Raw genomic sequence first — 24,237 nt, forward strand, 5'->3', positions numbered from 1 at the left:
GTAAACTCTTAAAACATCCTCCTAGAGCAAGTATAATGGAAAGATATAGGAATATAAAGCAAACATATTTTTACTGAGACCACCACCTGTGAGGATACAACTACCAAGTGCTTCTTACATTACTAAGTCAAGAATTGGTCACTTATTATTCATGCAGTATTGGTGAAAATTTCTCAATACATCCAACTTATTTTCATGCTTAAGGCAAAAATAAAGTTAAAAACTTCTTTGATTTCTATTACTAAGCAGACAGTCAGTATACATCCATTCATTCACGGCACATTGTTTCTTGCACGAGTCTATCACAAAAATGTTTTTAAAATTTAGCCGCAATTGAACATAGACATTTCAAATAACCTATCTATAATCCATACTAAAAGCACAATATTCCTGAAGCCAGCAATTACACCTAAGAGAAAAAACAGATTTCAAGCAGATCTGAAGTGTAGTAAAGTTTGAACCTTAGCAATTTTAAGAACAAGAGTTTGAAAGAAACTCCTACTTACACATACTAGGGTGCTCTCCAAGCAATTCCATGGAACTCAACAGGTAATTAAACTCTCAAACAATTTAGAAAGCAACAGGAAATCAGAGTGGGGATGAAGTTCTTACAGACAGGCTTTGCATTATCATGGGGTTTCACACAGAAAACATTACAATAATCTAGTTCTGGAGAGACAAAATCTACATATTGCTAAAGTCAAAGAACAAAAAAATACATGCAGCTAATTTAAATGTAATTTCAACATTCTCCAGTTCAAAGGAAAGGTTTTCCCAGCTGTTTCCATTTATTTCAATCTTATCAGATTTGCACTTCAGACAGTTATCTACCAATCTGATCTCCAGTTTCAGACACTTCAAATGTATAACACAGTTCAATGAAGCAAGTAGCAAAATATCCATAGCACATTTGTAATTATCCCAAGTACTCCACTCAGTGACAAATACCAAGCATGAAAGTTGTCAATAGACATTTTCAGCACCCAAAGTGAAATCCTCAGATTTCAGAGATGGAAGAAAAACTCACACTCAGGAAGGAAAGAAGTTACACCATGCATAAACCCCCAGGTATATCAGTGTAAGGCAGAACCCAGGTGTTTTGGAGAACAGATTTCGTAACATAACCTTCTGTTTTGTTTGGAGGCTTACTGACACGACAGAATCTGAAATCCAAGCACCAAAGGACCACATTTAAGGAGTCTGGATTCCACAGCCAGTGCCCACCCATACCTTCCAGGACTTTCATTCACGTTCTCCCAAGTTAATCCTACCAACCACCAGCGAAACAGCTCACTGTGCGTACATCAAGTGCTTGCAATGCAGGAGAATGCAGAAATCTCGTATTACAACAAATAAAAGGAAATGGCAACTGAGGGCAAACAGATGAATCACAATGCTGCTTTTCTAAATTGAGAGAGCCTAATTTGTTTCAATACTGGACTCTTCTACGTGACTGCTGAATGCCCTTAAGCTCCTGGACTATTAGCTACTTTGTGAGGATTGGTTGAAACTTTTCAGACAGATGATTTTACCCGGCAATAATTGTTACCCAAAACATTAATTGAACTTAAATCTCTTCTGCTCCAGGAGAATACTCTGATAGCACGGCCTCTGGCTACTGTGAGATCTACCTTTTCCTCTCCCTGGCTTCCCATCCTCTGTAGATGAAAACACACCTTGCAGGGCAAAAAGAATTTTTGAGGTGAAAACAGTTTATAATGTAAAGTCTTTTCACTGAAAATATCAGAAGCAACACTATACATAAAGCTCAACAGACATTTCCCAATTACTTTCCATCCAATTGCTTCCTAAAACAGGTTAGGACAAAGATCTTCCATGTTGTTTCCCAGTTACAAAGACCATGTAGTATTTGTTACTAAATTACACTAGAAACATCCCTACTGCTGTTTGCATAACAATCATTAGCATGCCTGGCAATCCTATGTTTTCCAATGTTAGGATTTACAGTTTTATTAATGTGCCTGGATCCACTTGGTATGAAGCAGATCCGAGCAGCTTAAGAGTTTAGACAGTCCACAGTAGAGTAAGATGATCTTGAATATTCTCCCTTCCACAGCTACCTCATCTCTACAAAAAGGTGGGCTAGCAAATATTCTTCCAATCTTCAAATACTTCAAACAAGCACAAGCAATAAAATTTAAAAATAATTTTAACATATTTTTAAAAAGAAGCCAAAAGTGCATTATAAAGTTTCTGGCAGAACATTTCATGGAAAGTTAGCAATATAAGGCACAAGGCAAACACCTATGGGCAGGATTCATGCAAAATCTTTCCCTAAATTTCTCAATTTATACATTGCTAAGTTCTTTTTTCAATTTCTGTGTTAAGATCTAAATCATTTTCATTTGCCTGATAAAGCTATGTTTCTTATCATTTTATCATAAAAGCAATCTATCACTGAAGCTTTTTAACTCAAGTACAGCTGCATTAATCTTTGATACAGACTAAGATCCTATTGGCAGAAGTTCACACTGTATAAAAAGAAAACCTTTCCACACCTGGTATCTTCTAAATGGCTTTTAAAAGGAAATTAGAGCATGTATTACAGTTGATAAAAAAATCACCTGACAGCTTACAAAATCTACCCTTTATGCCAAAGCACACACATATATATATTTGACCACATATCTAAAGGATTAGTAAATTCTTTTAAAACTTATTTTCAGCTGTTATAACAAAGTGATTAGATGGAAGAACACTATTGTGACTAAAACATGATCATCTAATATTTGAGGCACATAAAAAGTATTCCAACAGCATTTATTCTCTTCCTATCTCATCCAGGATATTGCTAAAGAGATTCCATGAATCTGCTGAGTTCAGCTGCCATGGTATCACAGTGGCATTGGTCTTCAGATAACCCATAGTCAATTCAATTAAAACTTCATAGCAATCACTGCAGTTATCCATCACATCAAATTGCACTTAAAAGTAAATTAGGAACCAGTGCAGATGAAGAGCATCAGCATAATGTGTTCTCTAAACCAACACTGAAAACCTGCCATATTCTACATCAACTAAAATCTCCAAGCAATTCAAAGGCTTGCCACACTTTAGAACACACTGCAGAAAGCCACTCTTGAGGTAATGAACTTGGATCATTGATGCAAAGGTATTTTTCTGAGCAGAGGATACTCATAAAAGCCTGAAGATCCCTCTGCATTCCACAAACACTTAAGCAATGGGGCGGAAGAGAAAGGAGGCCATGGAAAAATTCTGCTGAAAAAAATTCAACTTCTATTGCTCTTCCTTAGGGAAAATCATGGAATCATACAGTTTGTATGAATACATGGAACATGTTGGTATTGCTCAATTAAGATTCCTAATCACAGTAAGAGAGATAAAACTACCAAGATGCTGCTCGTGCAAGGGATGCACGCTGACTTCTTTATGAGTCCCAGAATCTACCAGCAAAGGGATTTGGTAGAATATGAAGTATCATCTAAAGAAATACCTGTGACAAAAATGTCACCTCTTAACCAGCAACAAGTTAGACATGAAAAAGGAAAAAGAAAAATGAAAGCAAGCTGAAGACCTTCGCCTATAAGGAGAGTAAGACCAATTTTTACAGTGTGATTTTTTTCCGTCTTAATACTACTAATCAGCCTCTGCCATATTTTTTTAAATGCACATGTAAACCTTCAAAACCTGTCAGAGCTGCACATGACATGTTCAATTGTGATTATATTTCACTAGGCAATATGAGGAAATGCTGTCTCTGCACATGAAAAATACTTGGAGTATTAGGGTTTCTGCTTTCCTCTTCCATCTCCCCATGGATGTAATACTTTATCAAGGTCCACTATACATCTAACAGTTATGGTTATAAAGTTATATTGCAATATATCACATAATTATTTTCAGAAAATAAAATACTTAGCAATTAAATGGACTCAAATGTTGGTCTTGGTTTTACATACACTATCAGGTACCAAGAATGTGCCTTTAGTCCTTTTGAAAAAACACTGGATAGAGGAAAAAGGAATCGAGAATCAGAACACCTTGAACAAGCACATGGGGTGCATGTGTGGGCAGTGGTGGTGGAGGGATCATACAAGGTGTTGCAGTATTCATTCATTTTCAGTTGTAACCTCTCAAATACGTTGCGTGGCATTCTATCAGTTTTAGAAAATTATCCAAGAGCTGAAGTGTTGAATCAGATAGTGTAAGTTTATTTTGCAGTCTAGAACATTTAGACACAGCAGAAAAATGCTCTTAAGTAGAAGATTGCGCAGAGAAAAGCCACCTTATTAGTTCTCTAACACAAACTCTGCTGACAATTCAGTCGATTGACTACACAAAGTAGCATCTCACAAGTGTCAGAAATTCTGTAAATCCAAAGGCATCAAGGAAAATTACAGAACCTATCTCACCTATATTGTACCTTTTTACCTCGGACCTACAATAATCAGACAAATGCTTCATGCATGTGAGCAAGAGATAAATATTTTTAATCCCTTCATGAGAGAGGAGGAAAGACCACAGTCTACACTCATGTATTTCTAGACAGTCATGTATTTCAAGAAAATATCTGACAAAGCAAAGGAAGCACAGTAGCATTTATGCTTTATGGACACGCACTCAATTCATCTATGCTGCTTTGAGTTTTAGGCACAGAGAGAGAGCCCTTCTAGATGAAAATGGTTTCTTCAGGGGTGACATCAGTTTCCCTGAGAAGAAGTCTTGACTCACAACTGCATGTGAGCACCTCAAACATCCTAATGCCACTCATTTAAGATGGGAGAACAGAAAGGGAACTTCTCTCTTTGGGCTGGTTTAATTACCCCGACAGGATGCCAGACCAGACGACATGGTGCTTCCAGGTTCACTGTACTCTATGCATTTCTGATAAATGGGAAAAGAATAGATGACCTGGCAGAAGGCTCAGACAATAACATGTGATTTACAGGACATGAATGCAGCTACTATAAGATTTATCTGACAGCCCTCTCCGATAGTGGACTGTTGAGTATCCGATGGAATGATTTCTAGTCTGGAAAGTCTGCTACTGAGTAGCCATACACATTATTTATTTATTAGATGTTTTGGGTTGAAACCATTTTTAAATGATGCACTTCACAATGCTCAGCCATAAATTTAGTTTTAAACCCTAGAAGGGAGGTAGTGTTATTGGAATGTGTGTCAGACTGAATTAGGATGAGCAACACTACACTTTTATAAAGTGGCCTTGAATGCAACGTCAATTCCTTCAAAAATGATATTAATGTCAAATAAGCAGGAACGCTTTGCAGTAATATCAAATGAAGGATTCTTTATGTTTTGATAGATTTATAGAAATGTAAGTATACACACAGAGACACGTCTCAAAATGTAGCGTGTCTATCAAAAAACACAACTGTTTTTGTCTTAGAAAAAGCCTTTTGTCTGTGTCTCAAACCACCTGTTTCTCCTTTTACCTTGTGTTAAACAGAAAGCAATATATCAACATGCAAACACAAAAACATGAAATAAGGGTCTTTTTCTATATGCCTAAATATATGAGTTTTAAACGAGAAAAGAAATTAACCAGGTGTCACAAATAGTTTCAGGGAATTGCACATCTTGAATTTTTTAAAAATTACTTCACTCATTAAAGGGCTGTATTTTCACAATTTTATGAAAAAAATGGTAGGATATTATTATTCCATTTTCCACTTCTGCAGAAGAGAAATATAATTCAGCCACAGATCTAAATGAACATCAGAAAAATGTCAGGTGCTTCAGAAAAACAATCCAAGTATTTACATCGTATCTACAATGTTTAAAATGAATTTTGAGAAGAGGTTATCATAAAAAACACCAAAGATTAATCAGAGCCATCTTTCAATTTCACAAAACGATGGCTGACAAATTTGTGAAGTTTTAAATCAAATTTGCAGATACTTACTTCATAACTATGCCACATTATTTATGTGATTAAAAACTGGTTTTTGACCTGATCTTTTGATCTTTGGCACTGCATCCTCTCCATCTCCTCTTAAAAATTAATTAAAATTTTAGCAAAAGGCTATCACTTCATTTCCAACCCTATCTTGCTGGAGAAAAAAAGAAAATAAAAAGAAGCAAAAAAAAAAAAAGAAAAAAATCAATCAAGCTCAACCCCATCTCCTCCCAGTATCTGTAAAATGTCGGCTTGAAATTCAATTTCATATCTCTCAAGCTTTCATGTAGCAAAAGACAGTTCACTTCTTAACAAAATAAATCACTTCTGTGATTGCCATGCTGACCTCTTTGAATTAGGAAAATTCAAAGTGAAAAATGTAATTATCACCCCAGAACAATCTGTATACATCTGGAGCTAATTTTAGATTCATTTCTCACATCATTTTTCATATTCTGCCAAAAATTACAGCTGCTATGTAACTTTAAAAAGACTTTGAGGTCTTTGTGACTTTATTGGTTTATTTCCACTGCTCCACAAAGAACCACCTCAGCCTGTGCAACTTGCACTGCTAAGCAATCACGGTAGCTTCAATTTGATTAGATTAGCATTAAGTGGCATTGTGACACATATGACAAATAGGTGCATTAGAGCACGTCATTTATTCCTTATCCTTTCCACTTCCCAAAACCAAACAAGTGACGTACAGTACAGAGCACAACATGATTTTAAGAAAGATTAGATTACCTTACCCAAAAAAAGGGGAAAGGTCAAGCACTAATTATTGATACAAGTAGCATGGATACCAAAAACTAATTTTTCTAAATGGCAATACCAGTTGTAAGACACATATTTAATGCTTGGATTAGTTTTTACTTTAACATATTCCTGAATGAACAGTAAAATTTGTTACATACATTTCTCAGCAGCAAAGATTCTTTTATCATTTAAATCAGCTGCAAGTTCATATTCTAGAAGTTGTGAACTATGTTCACTTCCAGTACTGCCGTATGTAAAATAATGTCTAAATTCCAAAAGTTCCATAAGGAATATTAAATTCCTTTCAGGGTAAAATGATACCATATTTCCTGAGGAAGATGGAAAACTAGATGAGCAAAGTTCTGGTTACATTCATTAATAATAACCTCACTGGAAAACATAACTACTCTTCACTAGTTCATTGTAAAATCTATTAGGTGTAATCTCCAGAAGTAATTGTTCTTATTGCACTTTATTGACAACGTAGACTATCGATTTTTCACACCTTCTATGATTCTTTCATTTGTATTCATGAAATGTCTATCAGCACACTCTAAATAAATTTGGCAATATAGGCACTAAAACGAATAAATCGATGTGAAGAAACATTAATTTTGCATTATCCTTATTCGTCAGGCAAGCAAACCATAGGGGTTGTAAATGAAGGTCAAAGGTTCTGAAATGGGTCAGAACCCTTGACCTCTAGACCAATACCATTCCCATTAAAAAAGGCTATTTTAAAGTTTTAAGTAGGGGAATTTACTACCAGAAAGGTACAATTTTAAGGCACCAAAAGAAAGGCTCAATAAAAACAGTCTTCCATTTAATTACAAAAAAAAAAAAAAAAAAGGCAAGAAACCCCCCAAAAAATCCAATTAATAAAGCATACATAATTTTAAGAAAGTTCCTTAGGCTCTGTCTGTTTTTTGAACCACAGAAACAGGCAGCTCTCAAGTTCTTACATATCTAAAATCAGTTTGCCTTTAGGAATGTAGAATGTCCCAAACTGATGACAACCAGGGTTGCTTTCTTAAATTTTTCTCAAATCCTTAGTACTTGTCAAATCAATTAGGAATGACAGGGTTTTAAAAGTATTTATCACTCATTTCATAACCTCTACACAACAGGAAAAATTCTATTTATCCCAGAGGATTCAGCATGTCAAGATGCAGGAATCAATCAGTTTCTTTAACTTTAATATTATATTGATCCTATCTTATCTTACAAAAATGACAGCACAGAATTATGTAGGCACACCATCTTCAAGGTTATGTAAATGCTCAATAGCAAGGAAACAAAAACCCACTTGAATAGACAGAATTACTATTTTTTTTAATCAAAAGGCTTTGTACATTATTTTTTGACCTATTACATATGAACCTAAATTAAAAGTAAAATTTAGAGTAAAATTTTATCTGTAATTTCCATTGTGTTCAGACAGATCAATTTCAGACATTATTACTTAAACCTCACCTGAGAGCAAAGGAGCATCACCAGCTCCACAACTGAACTGCTCGATTTCATGCACACAAGACCTACAGAAGGAAAAAAAATGATACATAAATGCATGCTCTTATGGTACCAGCTATTAACACAAACTGTTTTGAAGTGCAATAGATTTGACAAACAAATGAAAGCTGAAATTTTCATGCCCCTTCCAGTTCAATTTTGTACTTTATCAGCACAAAACAAAACTACGTATGTGAGAGGGAAATCATAAATGCCATGCCTTCCATCTAAAAGAAGCAGCTAATAGTAATTCTTACCCCCATTACTCAGCTTCATAAATGTTTGTATGTCAAAATGATCAGAAGTGTGGTTAACATATGTTATATTAATCCACTGTATCTACATTTTGCTATTTCTCGAAGGATTGGGTCATTATATATGCAGAGAAGGGAAATGGCTTTATGACCTCTGCTTTCTCCATGACGCGTTCTCCTTTCAGCCCCCAGCTATCAATCAAGTTTCCATTTTGTTTCATGGCAGCAGACATCCCAAACACTCTTATTAGTACTTTGACCCTTAACCCCACACTAAACCTAAGCAGAAGTGCAAGCAGTAACCTATTATATATTTTCAGTTTTTTACAAACTAATTTGAGTATTATTATTTGTGGTCGCATTTTGGTTTGGGTTTCTTATAACTGGGGATCAGAACCAAAAAATTGCTTTCATGTGTTCATTTTTGTCCAGACAGTTCATACACTTCCAGTGATTATCCTGCTTTTTCTTTGCTCTTCCAATCTATGCAATACTCAGCTACCCATCTATATAACTATATTACAATCAAGATACTTTGAACCAGATTTTCTTTTATCTTCAAAAATAAAGCTTTGAGAAAAACTGCTTTTCTGGTTCTTCTTATTAGATGAATGAAATAAATTTGTTCACAAGGCAGCTTCTATTAAAATGTTTATCAGCTAAAATGATGCCCAAATGCATAAACAAAAGTAGAATCCCATCTTTTCGAGTCTCAAAGAAAGCAATTCATACATTTTTTCCTTTCATTTCTTCTTACCTCAAATGGTAAGCAAGCTAAACTCCAAAACTAAACAACTTTAATTTGTGAAATTTAATGAAGTCTCAATTTTGATATCAGCAGTCCTCAGTGAAACACTTAGCAGTGTTTGATACTCTAATTGTGTTTCTGACAATGCCCATATTCAGCCCTTCTAACAGGATGACTGTCCTAGTCCAAGAAACAAGTAGTTTCAAAAATGTTTAAAAAAGAACTTTAATTCCCTAGGAAGAAACTAGATCTGTCAGTGCAAACATAGCTCAAGTTAAGCAACCAAGGGACTCTATCATGAGTGCACCTATCAGTGGAAGCTGCAACAAGCTCTTCTTGTCACATCTTCAACAGGACAAAACCCGAAAATTTCGCTCTGAAAAGCAGTGGACAAAGCAATTCATATGACACAGACAAATTTTGAGAAAATCAAAAAACTGGTGTTGCACTGCTAAATTCAGTCTTCCAATATACACAATTTTTTTAATTAAAGACATTAATGTCTGCATTGCAGAACTGAGCCTCATTTTTAAGTAGAGAGAAACCCACCAGCAGAAAGAAAACGTCATCATCTCAATCTCAACCATGTCATGCCAATCTTCCACCAGGAAGAGCCATGATCACTGCTGTGCACAGGAATCCCCATCTTCTCAGATGTGCCAGAGAATCCTCCTCCATACTGACAAGGATTCCTCCTACCTGTATGACTCCCTTCCAATAAGAAACCAAAAAGCCAGGAGCAGACTCACGTGTGAGAGAGGCAGCAGAACACGCTCCACTGACACAGTTCCCAAAAACACTTCAGTTCCAACACCCCAGCAAAAGTGACAGGTCTTGTACCCAACTCACTACACTAGACACTCAACTGTGTCTAACAGTTGACCCTGACACTGAAATTTCTCTTAAAGCTTACAAAACATGTTTTGTATAACAGCTTCTATGGGACAAATGGCCAGGAGAGTTGGAGAACAAAGGAAGATGGACAGAAAGAGGTGGCAGAAATGGCAAAGATGAGGAGTCAGTGATAATGACCTCAGAAGGTTAAAGACAGAAGAAAAAGAGTCAGTGAAATTCAGTGGATGGCACTGTTTGGGAAGGCAAGAAGAAAGTTCCTAAACCAAGAAACTTTCAGTCTCCAAGGCAACAAAAAACACAACCCCCCCCCCCTTTTTTTAAATGGAAACTTACTTGTACCTTCTATCAGCAACTCCTGCCCATGGCTGCCCAAAAGAGTCCGAGAAAGAAAGGGAGCAAAATCCACAAAAATCTCTCTCAGCAGTGGGGCAGCTTTTTCCAAAGCATGCTCAAGCCTGTCTGTAATACTAGTAAAGAGATAGGTGTAATTAGCAATAAAAGAAGGAAGTTACTGGAATTTTGTAAAAAGGAATATAGATTTTGACAATGTTTAAGTGATATACATGTATATGAAAGAATTAATCCAACACTCAGTACTTTCCCAAACATTCATTAGTTATTGAAAATCAGCAAAAGGACATTCTTAAGTTACGTGGTATCAGAATACCAATTGTAATATCAATAACATGAGCTGCAACACAGCTGTTCAGAACAATTGAAGAAGTTACCTCATTTTGGAGGCAGAATCCTCAGGCACTGAAGAAACTGCAGGAACAGATGGCAATTTTGAATTAGATGATCCCCTTCCTACAAGAGAAAGTAATAATAAACACATTATATAAGAAAACATTCCAGGGATTAGAAAAGCAGACCAGAAACTAAATCTTTAAGTTCTCAGAAACCACGCTTTTCAAGTGTGAGGACTAGGTGAACTCCATTCACCGCTTTGTACCTCAAATTTTTTTTTTCCATAGAAGTCCTAATTACTTGAACTCATATTTACCAGGAATGCCATGGCAAGTTTTTTAAATGCTGCTTTAGCACATACAGAAATTAATTCAAGGAAGTATTGTAGTTTGTTTTGTGAATGAAGTCAGATTAGGCTGCAGTGATTCCTTCTGGTCTTATAAACCAGGACCTTCTCTGAACAAATCTAGTAACACTTACAACCCTAGAAATGAATACAAACAATGTTTTACACCTTTAATATGCCTATAATATGCTAATACATATAATAATACTAATATATAATTATACACAGCCAAATGGTAATGTTTTAAAACCATCTATTTTGGTTAGTGTTCACCTAATTTCAAGTAACTTGCACAGAAAACCCTTAATATTTTTGTCTGAAATTAAAATATATATTGGTGTCAAAATCATGCAGAAAACAATGAATGAGTATTTTCAACAGCCAGGCTTAAATTTTTGAAAAACTGAGACTCTGACAGAGGCAGCTATGATAAAATTTTCCATTGCACTGCCGGTGTCATTAGCATGACGGCAGTGGTATAACCTCATTTATGAGTTATTAACTTTGCCACATCAATTATTCAAAGGCTGATAGGGAAGACTGGGTCATTTATGTATCCTACACTTACAGAAAAAAAGCAGTTGTGTTATGTCAAATTGACACTACATGGCTCTCATCAGCACAGGAGGAATCTGTAAATATTAAATTCTGCTGCTCAGTACATAGAGAAATACAACCTCCCCATACTGCAGTATGGATTGGTATTAGCAATGATGAACAGGGGGCAAGCTAGACAGCCAGAGACTTCACAGATATTTTCTGCCAGGATAGGAATGGGGACTCACAAATCTTACACCGCATTCCAAGCTATAGAGAGGAATGAATCTTAGCAGACAGGTTTCTGTGCATTTCCCAGGAGCATGGCTGCTCCTAGTCCATCTGCAATCCTATCTCTTTCCACCCTGAGACCCTGTCCTATTCTCTTTTCTCTCACCTTGCCAGTTACAGATTTTTATGCTGCTGGAAAGGATTGGGGGGAAAAAGAAAAGGGAAAAAAGCCTGAAAAAAGAGAGTTTAATCATTTTAGTTCTCACACCTATCTTAGCAAAGACGTTACCCTTCTTAGAACTGTAACTATAGAAAAATTCCTGATGGCCCCACTTACAATGGAGTTGGTTAATTCAGTTCAATGCAATCTGTCTGGAAATTAGCTGCTGATATCTTGAAACTATCTACCAAAATGTGTCAACTGCAACTTTTCAAAGATTTTCAACTCGACTCAAGTGAAACAGATGTAGAAAAAGACGGCTTAGATAGATCCCTGAGACAGTGAATTTATTTCTCCCATTAAATTTCAAACTCTGCTCCAAAACTCTGGCAACACAGAGCTTCCTCCAAAAAATATCAAGGGTTTCTGGTGGGTGAGGGTTTTTTGTTTTTCTATCCAGAGAAGGTAGTTTTCTCCAATCTTGTTTCAACGGCAGCATAGGAACTAAGAAAATAAATTAGAGTATCACAACCATGAAAAGTTTTGCTCTTATTTCTTTTTCTTTCTTCAGAGATAGGAGATATCTTTGTGAATGTGATTCATTTGTGTTTTATATAAATTCAACCTGAAGCTCTTAGGCTGACTGCTGTATAGGTATGACAGAATCAGAATGAAAGTGAGTGGGCCATGCAGAATGAAGGATAAGAAAGTGGTGAACAAAGTGTTAGCTGAAAAGAAAATGAAATGTGAATCTTCTGGGCAGTGTATCCTAAATAATTTCTCTAATAAAGACTAATCAAATACATATTCTTGAAAGTTTCAAGGTGATGGCAAGATTTTGTAAATGTTCGCAATATTTTTATGGATACAATTCCATTTTTTTAACAGCTAGTTTTCCACAGTCAAACAACTAAAAAGTATTTTGGCTACACCCAACAGAAAAGCTGTCAAATGATGTGCTGAAAATTAGAACACAGCCTCCTGCACAAAAAAGCAAAGCCTACATAAGGCAACAAAGCCACAGGATTCAATGGTTTGTCAGATAATTTTGTAGCTGTCAAGTTTCTCTCCCTTTTAATTTTTTATCAAGACTTTAAAACTACAATGTCATTTGTCACGAGAATTTTTCTATTTAAATAATTTGACTAGAACACCCAGCTTTCTCCCCAAAGCCCAACACCCCTATTCTCATTTAACAAGTCCCTTTAACTTGAAAATATTCCAAAGTCCAAAAGGTGATTTATAGGCTCACACTACCCACAAATGGAAATCAGCACACTGATCTGGGCAGTCCAACACAGTACCAAACTGAAATGGCACACAAAGCCTTCTAAATAAGAAAGTCCTCCACACACAGGCTGTGGAGAGAGCATGTCTTGATAAAGAAATGCTCACATGTGTTTTACCACATATAAAATCTGACACCAGTAATCCACAACTCACGGGGTATGGTTATATAGTCAATACTATATACAACCAAATTCCTACCCTATTAAAGCAAAGATTATCAGGAGAAAATAAGACTTAACAGTGAAGCATAACAGCATGATTTTTAAATTAAACAAGACAAAAATAATTCTGCAGAGTATTTGGGCCATCAGCAAAATAACTGCAGGAAAAAATTAGGGAAAAAATAAAATCAAAGGAAACATCTGCAAGGACAATGAGAGGGCTTAATAGCCATAACAAGGCCAGTAAAGAAACATACTCTCAGCCTAGGGTAACTTGGTTTTATTGTTGTTTGTTTTACTTTGTTGGGATGGGTTGGGGCTTTTTTAGTTTTCCATTTTGTCAATAAAACTGGTAAAAATACTTCGAGCGAGAGGTAAAGGAAATCACTGACAGCACAGGACATGATTATTTTTTTCTTTAAGATATATAAAAAAACCTGCACAAAACAGATTAGGTATAAATGTAAAACACTGTGAAATTTTAAGTAAATATCAACTTTTTAAAATACACATAACAGAAAAAGCACTGAGAATTTGAATTTAACAAAGCATAAGGGAGCCATCTATATAAACTGATATTCTTTTTGAAGATTCCATAAGGATATTTACGGTCTGAATTTCTTCATGCTTATCAACACCTAAAACCACATTCCAAACTCAGATATTTTTTCACTAAAAGGAGTGAATCTCAGATTTATCCCAGCAGAGAATTTCAGGGCTCTTTCAATAGGATTAGGCATAGCAATTTTTGCATGCAGATTTTGTTCTATGAAGGTACATTTTTTACTTTATTTAACTCAGGAGTAGCTTTTTATTACACTTTTTTCTGCTTTTAGAGAAAAATGAAAATACTTCAGTAGCATATTTTCATCCACAGCACACATGTGGGTAAGTTCAGTAGCTACTTCAAACATGTGGAACTAAACTGACTTATCTCTTCCTTATCCTTTCACTGATAAACTGGCTCCTTCAAACTGACAGTTTTACAGACATTTGCAAGAACATAAAAGAAAATGCAAATAGATCATCTGTCTAGCACCCTTACAGTGAAACCTTATTGTTTATTCAAGGTCCCCAAGGGTCTAAACAAACAGTGTCTCAAGCAATAAAATATTGTTAAAAAAACTCTTTGTGCAAGATCCTCATCCTTTTGCATACACACTTACAAAGTGCACTTGGCAATGCACAAGCAGTACATGATAATTTACTTTGTGAGGAGATGGAGATGAAGCATAAAAAACCCCAGAGCTGAATTAAATAACCATATCTCTTATTTTTGTACAACAGACATTCCCTACATAAACGCACCAGTGCCCTTGGTGGAAGAGGTATCCAGTAAAATAATGAACTCATTCTGGGGCTGGAAGTGCACAATGCAAGACTACAATGAAAGGTTTTACAAGCTAACATAAGGGATCTTTTACATAAACACATCTGTAGGCTAAACCAAAACAGATTTTTATCAAACAACAGTGAAAACTTCACTTAAGAGATGCAGCTTTAAAACAGTTTTTATACTAACACAGTATCAAGCCATTTCCATGGCATATCATCAGGATCTGAGGTTTTTTAAAGTGTCATTCTGCTTTGGTAACTAGCCTTCAACTACTGTCACCATTAAGTTGGAATTCTCTTTGAAATAATTACTATAATCCAGTGAATTGCTTGAACAACCCCTGCACTGATGGTAACTCACTTCATCATCATTTTTCTTACTTTAGCTTGTCTCCTGTTAATTTATTTTATTGCATGACTTCAAGTTCATTTTCACCTATGTACAAAAATCAATGAATACCATTCATCTCTGCAAAACAAGCCAACTGCCACAGAAAATTTACATTTTCCTATGTATTGGACTAGAATTCAGGAGTCACAACTCTGTTTTTACCCAGTGTTACTGCTTTTCCTGGTGTTTCTTCCAAGCATTCACTTCCTTTGTCACTTCACCCTTTGACATGGCCTTGTTTACAACTTCACAATTTGGGAACAGCTTGCCCAGAGAAGAAAAAATCCTGTAACTAACTGTGTGGCTCAGAGGCAAAACAAGTGAAACTCAAAGAACTTCAAGTAGAAGGGGAGGAGGCAGGCAACAGAAACTGAGTAGAACTTCTCAGGATTTTTCTATATTCAGAATGTCAGTAAGGACAAGAGGAAATTCATTCCTGCTTCCTTCGGAATTTTTACACCCCCTCTTCATAAAAATCATATTTGAACAACCATTTGGAAACTGAATAGTGAAAGCCTCAAGACTGAATTAAGGGCATTAATTAAACACATGTGAAATCCTTCAAGAACATAAACAGAGAAACTCAGAGCATCAGAGAAAACAGTGGGAGTGCAAACTGCAAAACATTTTAAAAAATTCTCACCACTTCAGAACACAGTGACTGTTATGGAAACATTTTAAAGGAAAACTGACAAAAAAAAAATACAGGCATCCTGCTGGCACGTTCACAATAGCTCAGGCAGCTCTACCAAGTCCTGCCTGTCCAAATATTAGTGTTGTCTTAGCAGTAGCTTTTCCTGAACACAGCATGTGTAAAACCTCTGCGTCACTTCACACATTCAGCCTGACACAACCCAAGGAAGGAACAACTCCAGTGAATTCACCCTTCTTACATTACTCCTAGCAAAAATGCTCTTTTGTTCAATACCACCCTTGGTAGTAGGCATTGAACGATTAGCTCAGGATGGGTCCCCAGGTTTATCTTCTCTGGTCCCTTCCAGCAAACCAACAGCCCAAATACCAGCCATCAGCAACAGACTGGTAGGAAACTCCAGATCACAAGGGGCACATTTGTGCTCAGGAAAGGCTTTCTGTGCAGAAATATTCTGCAGATTGAATGAGTAAAGGCAAAGAAACTTATGCAAAAAGGCCAGAGTGTCTAAGGCCAAAACAAGTTTTGCCCCCCTATGAAGTATCAGAGGAACAGAGTGAGCTTGGATGGTTCTTTCCAATCCATTAACACTCTGTATTTGGTAGGCCAAGATTTGTCACAATCTGTGTGATATGGGAGCACCTAAGCATCAAATATCTGAGATGCTCACAACCCATAAGCCAACATGCAAACTCCAGGAGAAAATATTGGGAAGGAGCCTGATGAATTCTGATTACACACAAATGGCAATGGAGACATCTGGAACTACACAGAGTGATATTTCAACACAAATCCTCCCTTGACCAAGCAATTCTGCCATCACATCTGCAGGTGGAGGATGATCACATACTGTGTAACACTTATTCCCAAACTGAGTGTTTCTACACATTACTATTAGAACACTATCACCTGCTATTTAATCCTATTTCAATGTCTACATACCACTTTCACCCCTGTTTTACACTAAATCTGCTCAAATCTTCATCATAAAGCATTATGTGTTCATATATTTTACATGCCATATATTATATAAAAATAAATTATCTATATAATTTATATAAATTATTATTTGTATACATAGTATATAATTATATATGTCATGAATTTTTATATGTATCAAACAAATGTATATAAAACTCACTTTAAAAAAACATGAAATGTGGTTTTTAATATAGGAAAAATGCTTAACAGCCTTCATATCAAACATGAATTAGCGCCAAGTTTATATTTACTATATAAGCCCCTACCTAATCTCAGCACTTTTTTTAAAAAAGGTTTAATTTATTTCTTAATTGCAAAAGTTAACAGACTTATAATGAGTGGTAGCTGGAAAAAATGAGAACAATGTAGATTCTCTGCTGCATTAAACTAAAAATTCATGAAAGAATATGTGATTTGCACTCAGATGAAAATTGTATTAATTATACTTTTGTTTTATAGGAAGCTTGCTTATTACTATTTCCATCTTCTAATAAAAAACAAATTAAGGCCTTATAGAGAATTTGATTTCAAACTGAAACGTGTACAATTTACATGTGCAACATCAAATGTAAACCACTGCAACTCTCGAAGATTTCTGTTTCCATGTCATTATTTTACAAAGGAAAAAAGAAACCGTCTCAAGTTTTAATCTGTTTAAGGCATGATTTCATTTATCCCTTTACTTTTTCTTTTAATTAATTATATTGCCAATCTAAACATGTCTATTTTTAATCCTGATTAGTTTCTTTTTATGCATATCAGTTCAGATTACATGTCCAATTTTTGCCAAAACTTCCAGACATGATGGAAGTCACACAGTTACAAACTGCATTAGTATTGTTTATTGTCTGGATTCCTCATACATTCTACAGGCCCAGGACCACTTATTTTTTTCCTCTATACGTTCCTAAAAGATGACTAAATCTGAAAATCAATGTTCATCTGTTTTGTTTTTATTAAAAAAAAGTGAATACCTACTTCAGAAATGGTAATAATTAAGCCTACAATGAAGCCGGGTTAATCAGTCAGACGTTAACAAATTGGGAATTATTTTAAACAATTTCAATGCAGGTGACGTTTCACTATTTTTAAAGCAGATTAGCTGCTCAGAGCCAATCTTCCCCAAAGAATTGTGACATTTCAAAATACAGCTAATTCCACTACTTCAAATATTACTCCTACACTAATATAATGCTACCTCCTGCAGTTTTGGTGGCAATGGATTGTCCCTTTCACAAAAAGTAAGAACATACTATATTTCAAATGCTCTTCTTTTCCTTTAAAATGACTGGGACAATACCTTTTTGATTCTCCCACGAAATGGAATGGGCAGTTGAATTTGGGAACAAATACCTTCCAGACACACAAGTAGAGAGGACACGGTAACAGACCACATTTTTTTCCCCAGTTCTTGCAGTTTGGATGTAAATTCACAAAACCAGGAAGCAAGTAACTCAAACATTGAAAAAACTACCAACAATCAGGCACAGCTTGAGATTTCCTTGATTAAGATCCAAATCACTTTTAAGTCTTGAAGTCAAACTTCATGGGCACAAAGATCCTACACAGCCTTGTGATTCAGACATGGCTAAGTGGAAAAGCATGGCTTTGACATATCATTTAAGGTTAAACATCATTTATCTCACACAGAACAACCAGGGAGACCAAGGATTCAAAGGAACACTTGCTTATAAACAATCTACTCCATTTTGTCCCCACCGAAAAAACTGTCCAAAGCAATTGGTTTAGCATCAAAACTGAATCTGACCTCAGGCTAAAGCTATTGGAAACACTTGATTATAATTTCCAGTTCTACTTAGCACTAACACATATACTTGGTCAGACATCCCAGAATTTATAAATAAGCTTACACTTTACTTTATTAATTTGTAATAAAAAATAGTCTTTAGAATACACCATCTTTATACTACATACAAGTTAATACAGTATGATTGCTCTATCAAAACAGTGAGAAATTTTGAAATTAAGACATATTACTCAGACAGTTGCATTTGTTGCAACATTAGGGTTTTTTTCTAATACAGTACTATTTTTGTAATTTTTTCTTTATTTTATTTGTAATCAGAGTGAATGGGGATGGGAATAGAAGCAACAGAAAAAAGTGTTTGTATTAAGGTTGCTTAATTTAACCCTTACTTACCGGGAGATTCTCCTGACAAATCTGGGGCTTGGGCTGAATCTAAAGAAGAAACCACACTGACAGCATTTGTAGGAGCACCAATAGCAGCTGTAGAAGAGGAAATGCTTGATTTCTTCGTAGGTACAACAACACTCCTAGGTGAAGACAAAAAGTTAGTAAATTATACTGCATGTGAAGGCTCACACTTCCCTGATCCTTTTATATGCATCTAGCACTTGCACTGCCATGTCCTGCAAAATTCCTTTGCTTCCCTACTTTATTTTTCAATCATCTTAACCTGAAGACACTTCATTTGTTGATGGTACACTTTTTTTATGCTACACTTTAATATCTCATCCACTTCCACAGAACCCCTGACCAAAAGCACAAAGTTAGAAGATCACCAGGATAAGGGTTCAGCAACAAGGCTTTTCTTTGCACCTCAGTTTGCCCAAGATTTGGCTTTAAACTTCAGGCAACTGTTTACACAAGACGTGGCAGTATTCAACTTCAAGGTGAATTATCAACTCTGAAGGATGCATTGATAGTCTTTTACTTCAGGTATTCTAATGCAGAACACAAGACTGACTGAAGAAGGTCATAGCATAGCTAAAAACATCCTAACACATCTGTAAGCACATACAAATGCTCACACATATCAAAAATACAGCTAAGGCATGAATTAAAGTATATCTTGCCAATCAAGTTTTATTTATATAACAAATCAAAACATTCCTTGGCGTTAAGAGAGAACCTCCATATTTTATACAAGCTAAATGTCAGGCCTTATAGTCAGCATTAAAGACTACATCAGAGGAAAAGACACAAAGTGACAAGTTAGGCATGGAAATTTATCTGACACGTTACAAAGACACGTATTTATGCTATACCAATTTCAATTAAATTGTAGTACTTCATTCCAAATACCTAAAAGGCCTTGTTAAGCATACGTTAAAGGCATTTTTAATTGCAAGTTAGCTCCATAAACATGCAAAAGCCCAGCTAATGAGGTAAAGAGTACAGCTGATATATAATGTACTCCCACTGCAGCGCTTACTTTTAATTACCTGGTGTTAACCATAAGCTGAAGATCTTCAACATTCAATTTATTTAATCACATCTTTTGTTGACAGTAATACAACTACACACTGAAAGTATTCCCTTAATAGCTTTAAAATATTCATTTTCTAAATAAAGTAACTCAGAAACTTGACCTAAATTCAGGTGTGAGAACAACCAAAGAAGTTCTTTCAAATATTTCTAAAACAGTTCTTGCTGGAATGGGGAAAGGAGGACTGTATTTGACTTCAGTCACAGGATGTCAAAGGATGTCACAGAAGCTAGCCCATGTTACAGATTAAATCAGCCCTCCTCAATGGCCAGAGTAGGCAGGCACCATACTTGGAGGCAGTACATGTCATATCATTATAGGGGTGACTGCTAATGTTAACTAGTCACTAAAAAAATAGAAGCAACAACACCTGAGCCCCAAGTCAAGATATTGTGCCTAAACCATGAATTTTGCTCGTATGTTCATGTCTGTTTCCCTGAAACATGAACAATGGGCTAAGAAATAGGTCATATATTTAGAGTGCTTTTAAAATTATTGTCACATTGCCAATTAATTTTGCACCATGCAAGTGTAAGAAAGGGGTCTCTCACTCAAGATTCTGTGATGACATTCACTGCCTGGGAATTGCTCCTACTATTCTACAGCACACATCCAAACCCCTGGAAGGGGTTAGGAAATGAATACAAGTTTACAGAGTACAAATGCACCCACATACAGTAAACTTTGGGACATTTTTCCAATCTTCACAATTCAGCACTGAAGCGCAGGTATATTCCTTTTGAGATTTTAAGTCCTTTCACTATACAGATATCCAGTGCAAGAAATACTAATCAATAATATTAAACCTAAAAATGTATAACTTCTCATGTGTCTATTCTGGTGGACTCCATAAGACCTTGGTGCATGATCTAGAAAAATTTCTTTGCACACCAAGCTACAAAAAAAATCATCCATTTGCTGTTAAGCAATATAGACACAATTATATTGGATATAATATATTTGATTTAGGAGAACGTTTAGTGACAAATTTTGGTGCACATATAGAAGGAAGTTGTGCACACATAGGTTGTGTCTGTTCAAAAACATATAATTCATGTAAATAATTTTAAATTGGAAAACATCAAATTACCTTGAGGGTAAAAGTAAGTCCTTTAGAGGAGCTTTCTGTTTCCTGGGCAAATAGTCAATCAGAATTCTCTCAAAAACATCAAATCAGAATGGGTGTGTCCTCTGAATGCCTATGAATATTCTGGTTTTACTCTCTGACTCTACTAAGAGCCCCAGGAACTACAAAACAGGTGGCATACAAGTCATAAAGAACACACCAGAACCACCACCTTAAAAAACAAAATACATACATGGCATAATTTTGACCAAATTCAATATTAGAAAGGACCTATTACAGATGAAAATTGAGAAACGAACATCCTGGAAGCATCGAGAAGGAGTTTTAGAAGAGCTTGAGCACTACTAAAAGCAGCTCCTCACAGAGCAAGTGCCAGCTCTGGAACTGCACAGGAGCAAGGATGCCTGGCCTGGAGCAGGGATGGCCGTGTGCAGACAGAGCTGTTTCCTTAACAGCGCCCATCTGCAGCCAGCAATGAGGGCAGGCAAAAGAAATCCCAGCTCCCACAGCCTTCTGGCACAACACTACAGATTATCATTCCTTCCTGAAAACTCCTATGACCTTGGATGTGCTCAAGTGGAGCTGCACTGAGGGAGTAGTTCCAGCAAGTTGTCAGAGTCTCTACAGCTACCCAAGGAGAGGTGCATTCAAGCAAAGGAACTAAGGAACTAAGACTTTTTTGAGGTTTTCCCCCTGCACTGCAATAGACAGCAGTAAATGACCACAACAGTCCTTTCTGCCTTTTCAGATCTTTTGTCTATCTCCTCACCTCCAAAACTGCACGTTTGGGATACATGTATAGTTGCTACTCTGAGCTTCAGGAACTCACTTTACATGAAGCATTCTAAAAAGTATACTAAAAGTACACTAAAGTAGTACTTTGGTATACTAAAAAAGGAGCTATATTCTAACACCCACTTCCAGTATAATTTTCAGCATCTAGCAATGGCATTCACTACAAGAAAGATACTCAGATTACCAGCACCAGAAATCTGGCACTTACTCTATTCACAGCTGTCAAGCAGAGCTGCTGCTTTTATATTTTTTTTAATTACCCAATATCATTCCTCTTGCTTTGATTCACGGGATAAAAATGAATGACTACAGGTATCAGACTTTGAAATGTAAGAGAATGTGCTACCTCATAAACAGGACACAGGGAAATACCTGAGTATTCCAGTATCATTGCATCCTTCAAACAAGAGACACCAAGTCTCACAAACCTTTCTGAGAGATACACATTAGTTACTAAACCCCACTGAAACAGAGCCTCTAGCTTTTACCTAAAGAATAAGACTTCAACAAATCTACTTCATAAATTCAACAGCAAAAAGGTCCTGTTGGACTTTGTACCCTTAAAAGAAAAGAGAGGTTTTGAACATCTCACTGTAGAGCTCAGACTACTTCTGAACAGAATTGATTATAGAGAGTGATCTGGAACAGTCAACTGAAATTATTGCTATTTTTGCGCCAAAATAAAATAAACAGTATGTCTGCTGAGGAAAGAAGGTCCCTTGCAAAAGCTGTGTCAATCTGATGCACACAGCCAAAAGAAGTGCTGGATACAGTTTAAAAGCATGATGCAAGAAAACCCCAAATTGTGAATTTTCCTGGTCTTCTGGTCAGTTGCCATGGCCTTCTGATGCAAAAATCCTTGAAGGAGGCCAAGAACCACAAACCAAAACACCCAAGTATCCTGACATACTGACTTTCTAGCTGTGCACTGCTGCAGTACTGGTAATGTAACATTTATTGCCAGGGATGTCTGCCCTTTCAACAGGGCAACTGACCAATGTTACAGCTGCAGGATTTGCTTTAGGAGTTTCCACTTCCAGGCCTTCTTCAAAGGTATAAAAGTGCAGCTCAGCAATCATACAGATATTCATACTTACCACATACTGGAAAAGCAAACTAAGAATTTTGAAGTATAAACTATCAGTCATGTTTCTTTATTTACATTCTGAAATTCCTACATTTTTTCCTTCCTTGATATTTTCTTTGAATATTTAGGTGGAATTGCAAATGTGTTCTGAAGAAATGTTTTTCCATTAGCTAAAAGTGTTCCTTTATGTTATTCTTTTGAAAGATTATTTAAATGTTAAAATAAGATAAATTAATGCAACTGGCATAAACAATGCAAGACAGTGGAAAATTGAGTTTAAATATTGTAGCAAATAAACTACATAGAAAACATGAAGTGTTCAGCATATTATTTAATCAAGTAAATTTGTCAGAACTGTCTTAAAAATTAATGTGCTTTCAACTTCCCTTAAATAATGGGGCACTTGCTTTTAAAGAGTACACAGATAAGACAGTCCTTTTGCTGTTGCTAAACTGCTACGTGTTTTCTGAAAAAGTTAATTGCTACACATATGAAAAATATTCATCAACAAGCTGCTTTATATTCTATTTCCTCAGATCTACAAAAATAATATATTTTACAAAACATCTGTAATCATGATTAATTTTATCAGAATACACATATTAAGCAACCTCACACAGGGGTAAAGAGGCTTCATGTGGAAAAAAAGTATCAATACATTTTACTCCTTAATATTCACATCAATTAAATTCTATTTCAGGGTTACACATGTATATTAAAACATCCATTATATTGAGTTTCAGCTACAGGATAAATAAAATTTTAAAAGTACACTCCTCTTGCAAGGAGACCTCAAGCACCACGGGAAGAACAACACTTGAGCTGCCTCATTTACATGACTATATTAGATGTTTGCCTATTTTCATTTAAAATCAAATATTTAAGGTTTAAAATAAGAATTTACAGCAGGGGAACTGATAAACATAGGCCAGACATAGTGAGAAGCAGCCACCATAAATACATCTTAGCCAGAAGGTCAGTGTGTTATTAGTCCCAATTATGCTGAAGTGTAAGAAGTCTTGTGTTGCAGACAATTATTCACTGCTGAATGAGCACAGAGCACTGGCCTGAACACTGACTTCCATTACAGACAAAGGCTTACGCAATAATGATCTATTCTGCCAAATTCCATAAGGATTTACTTATTGAACCCTTCCCTGGTTTCAGTTCACTGACTCCTCTGTTTCAATATAAAGATAGAAAATACCTACAGCTCCTA

General features: G+C 35.9%; 1 protein-coding gene across 2 annotated transcripts in view; it reads right to left on the minus strand.

Annotated features, from left to right (window-relative positions):
• The window catches only part of LRBA (LPS responsive beige-like anchor protein), a 369,174-nt gene that overhangs the window by 259,987 nt on the left and 84,950 nt on the right, over positions 1–24,237 (minus strand). For both annotated transcript variants that reach the window (XM_064711253.1, XM_064711252.1), the window contains exons 32-35: positions 18,960–19,093; positions 10,756–10,834; positions 10,361–10,494; positions 8,135–8,196 (exon numbers count right to left, since the gene is read on the minus strand). In XM_064711253.1, the coding sequence (XP_064567323.1) occupies positions 8,135–8,196; positions 10,361–10,494; positions 10,756–10,834; positions 18,960–19,093 (409 nt within the window). The remainder of the gene's footprint in view (positions 1–8,134; positions 8,197–10,360; positions 10,495–10,755; positions 10,835–18,959; positions 19,094–24,237) is intronic.

This window comes from Zonotrichia leucophrys, chromosome 4 (assembly GCF_028769735.1).
Source record: "Zonotrichia leucophrys gambelii isolate GWCS_2022_RI chromosome 4, RI_Zleu_2.0, whole genome shotgun sequence".
Classification (NCBI taxonomy): domain Eukaryota; kingdom Metazoa; phylum Chordata; class Aves; order Passeriformes; family Passerellidae; genus Zonotrichia; species Zonotrichia leucophrys.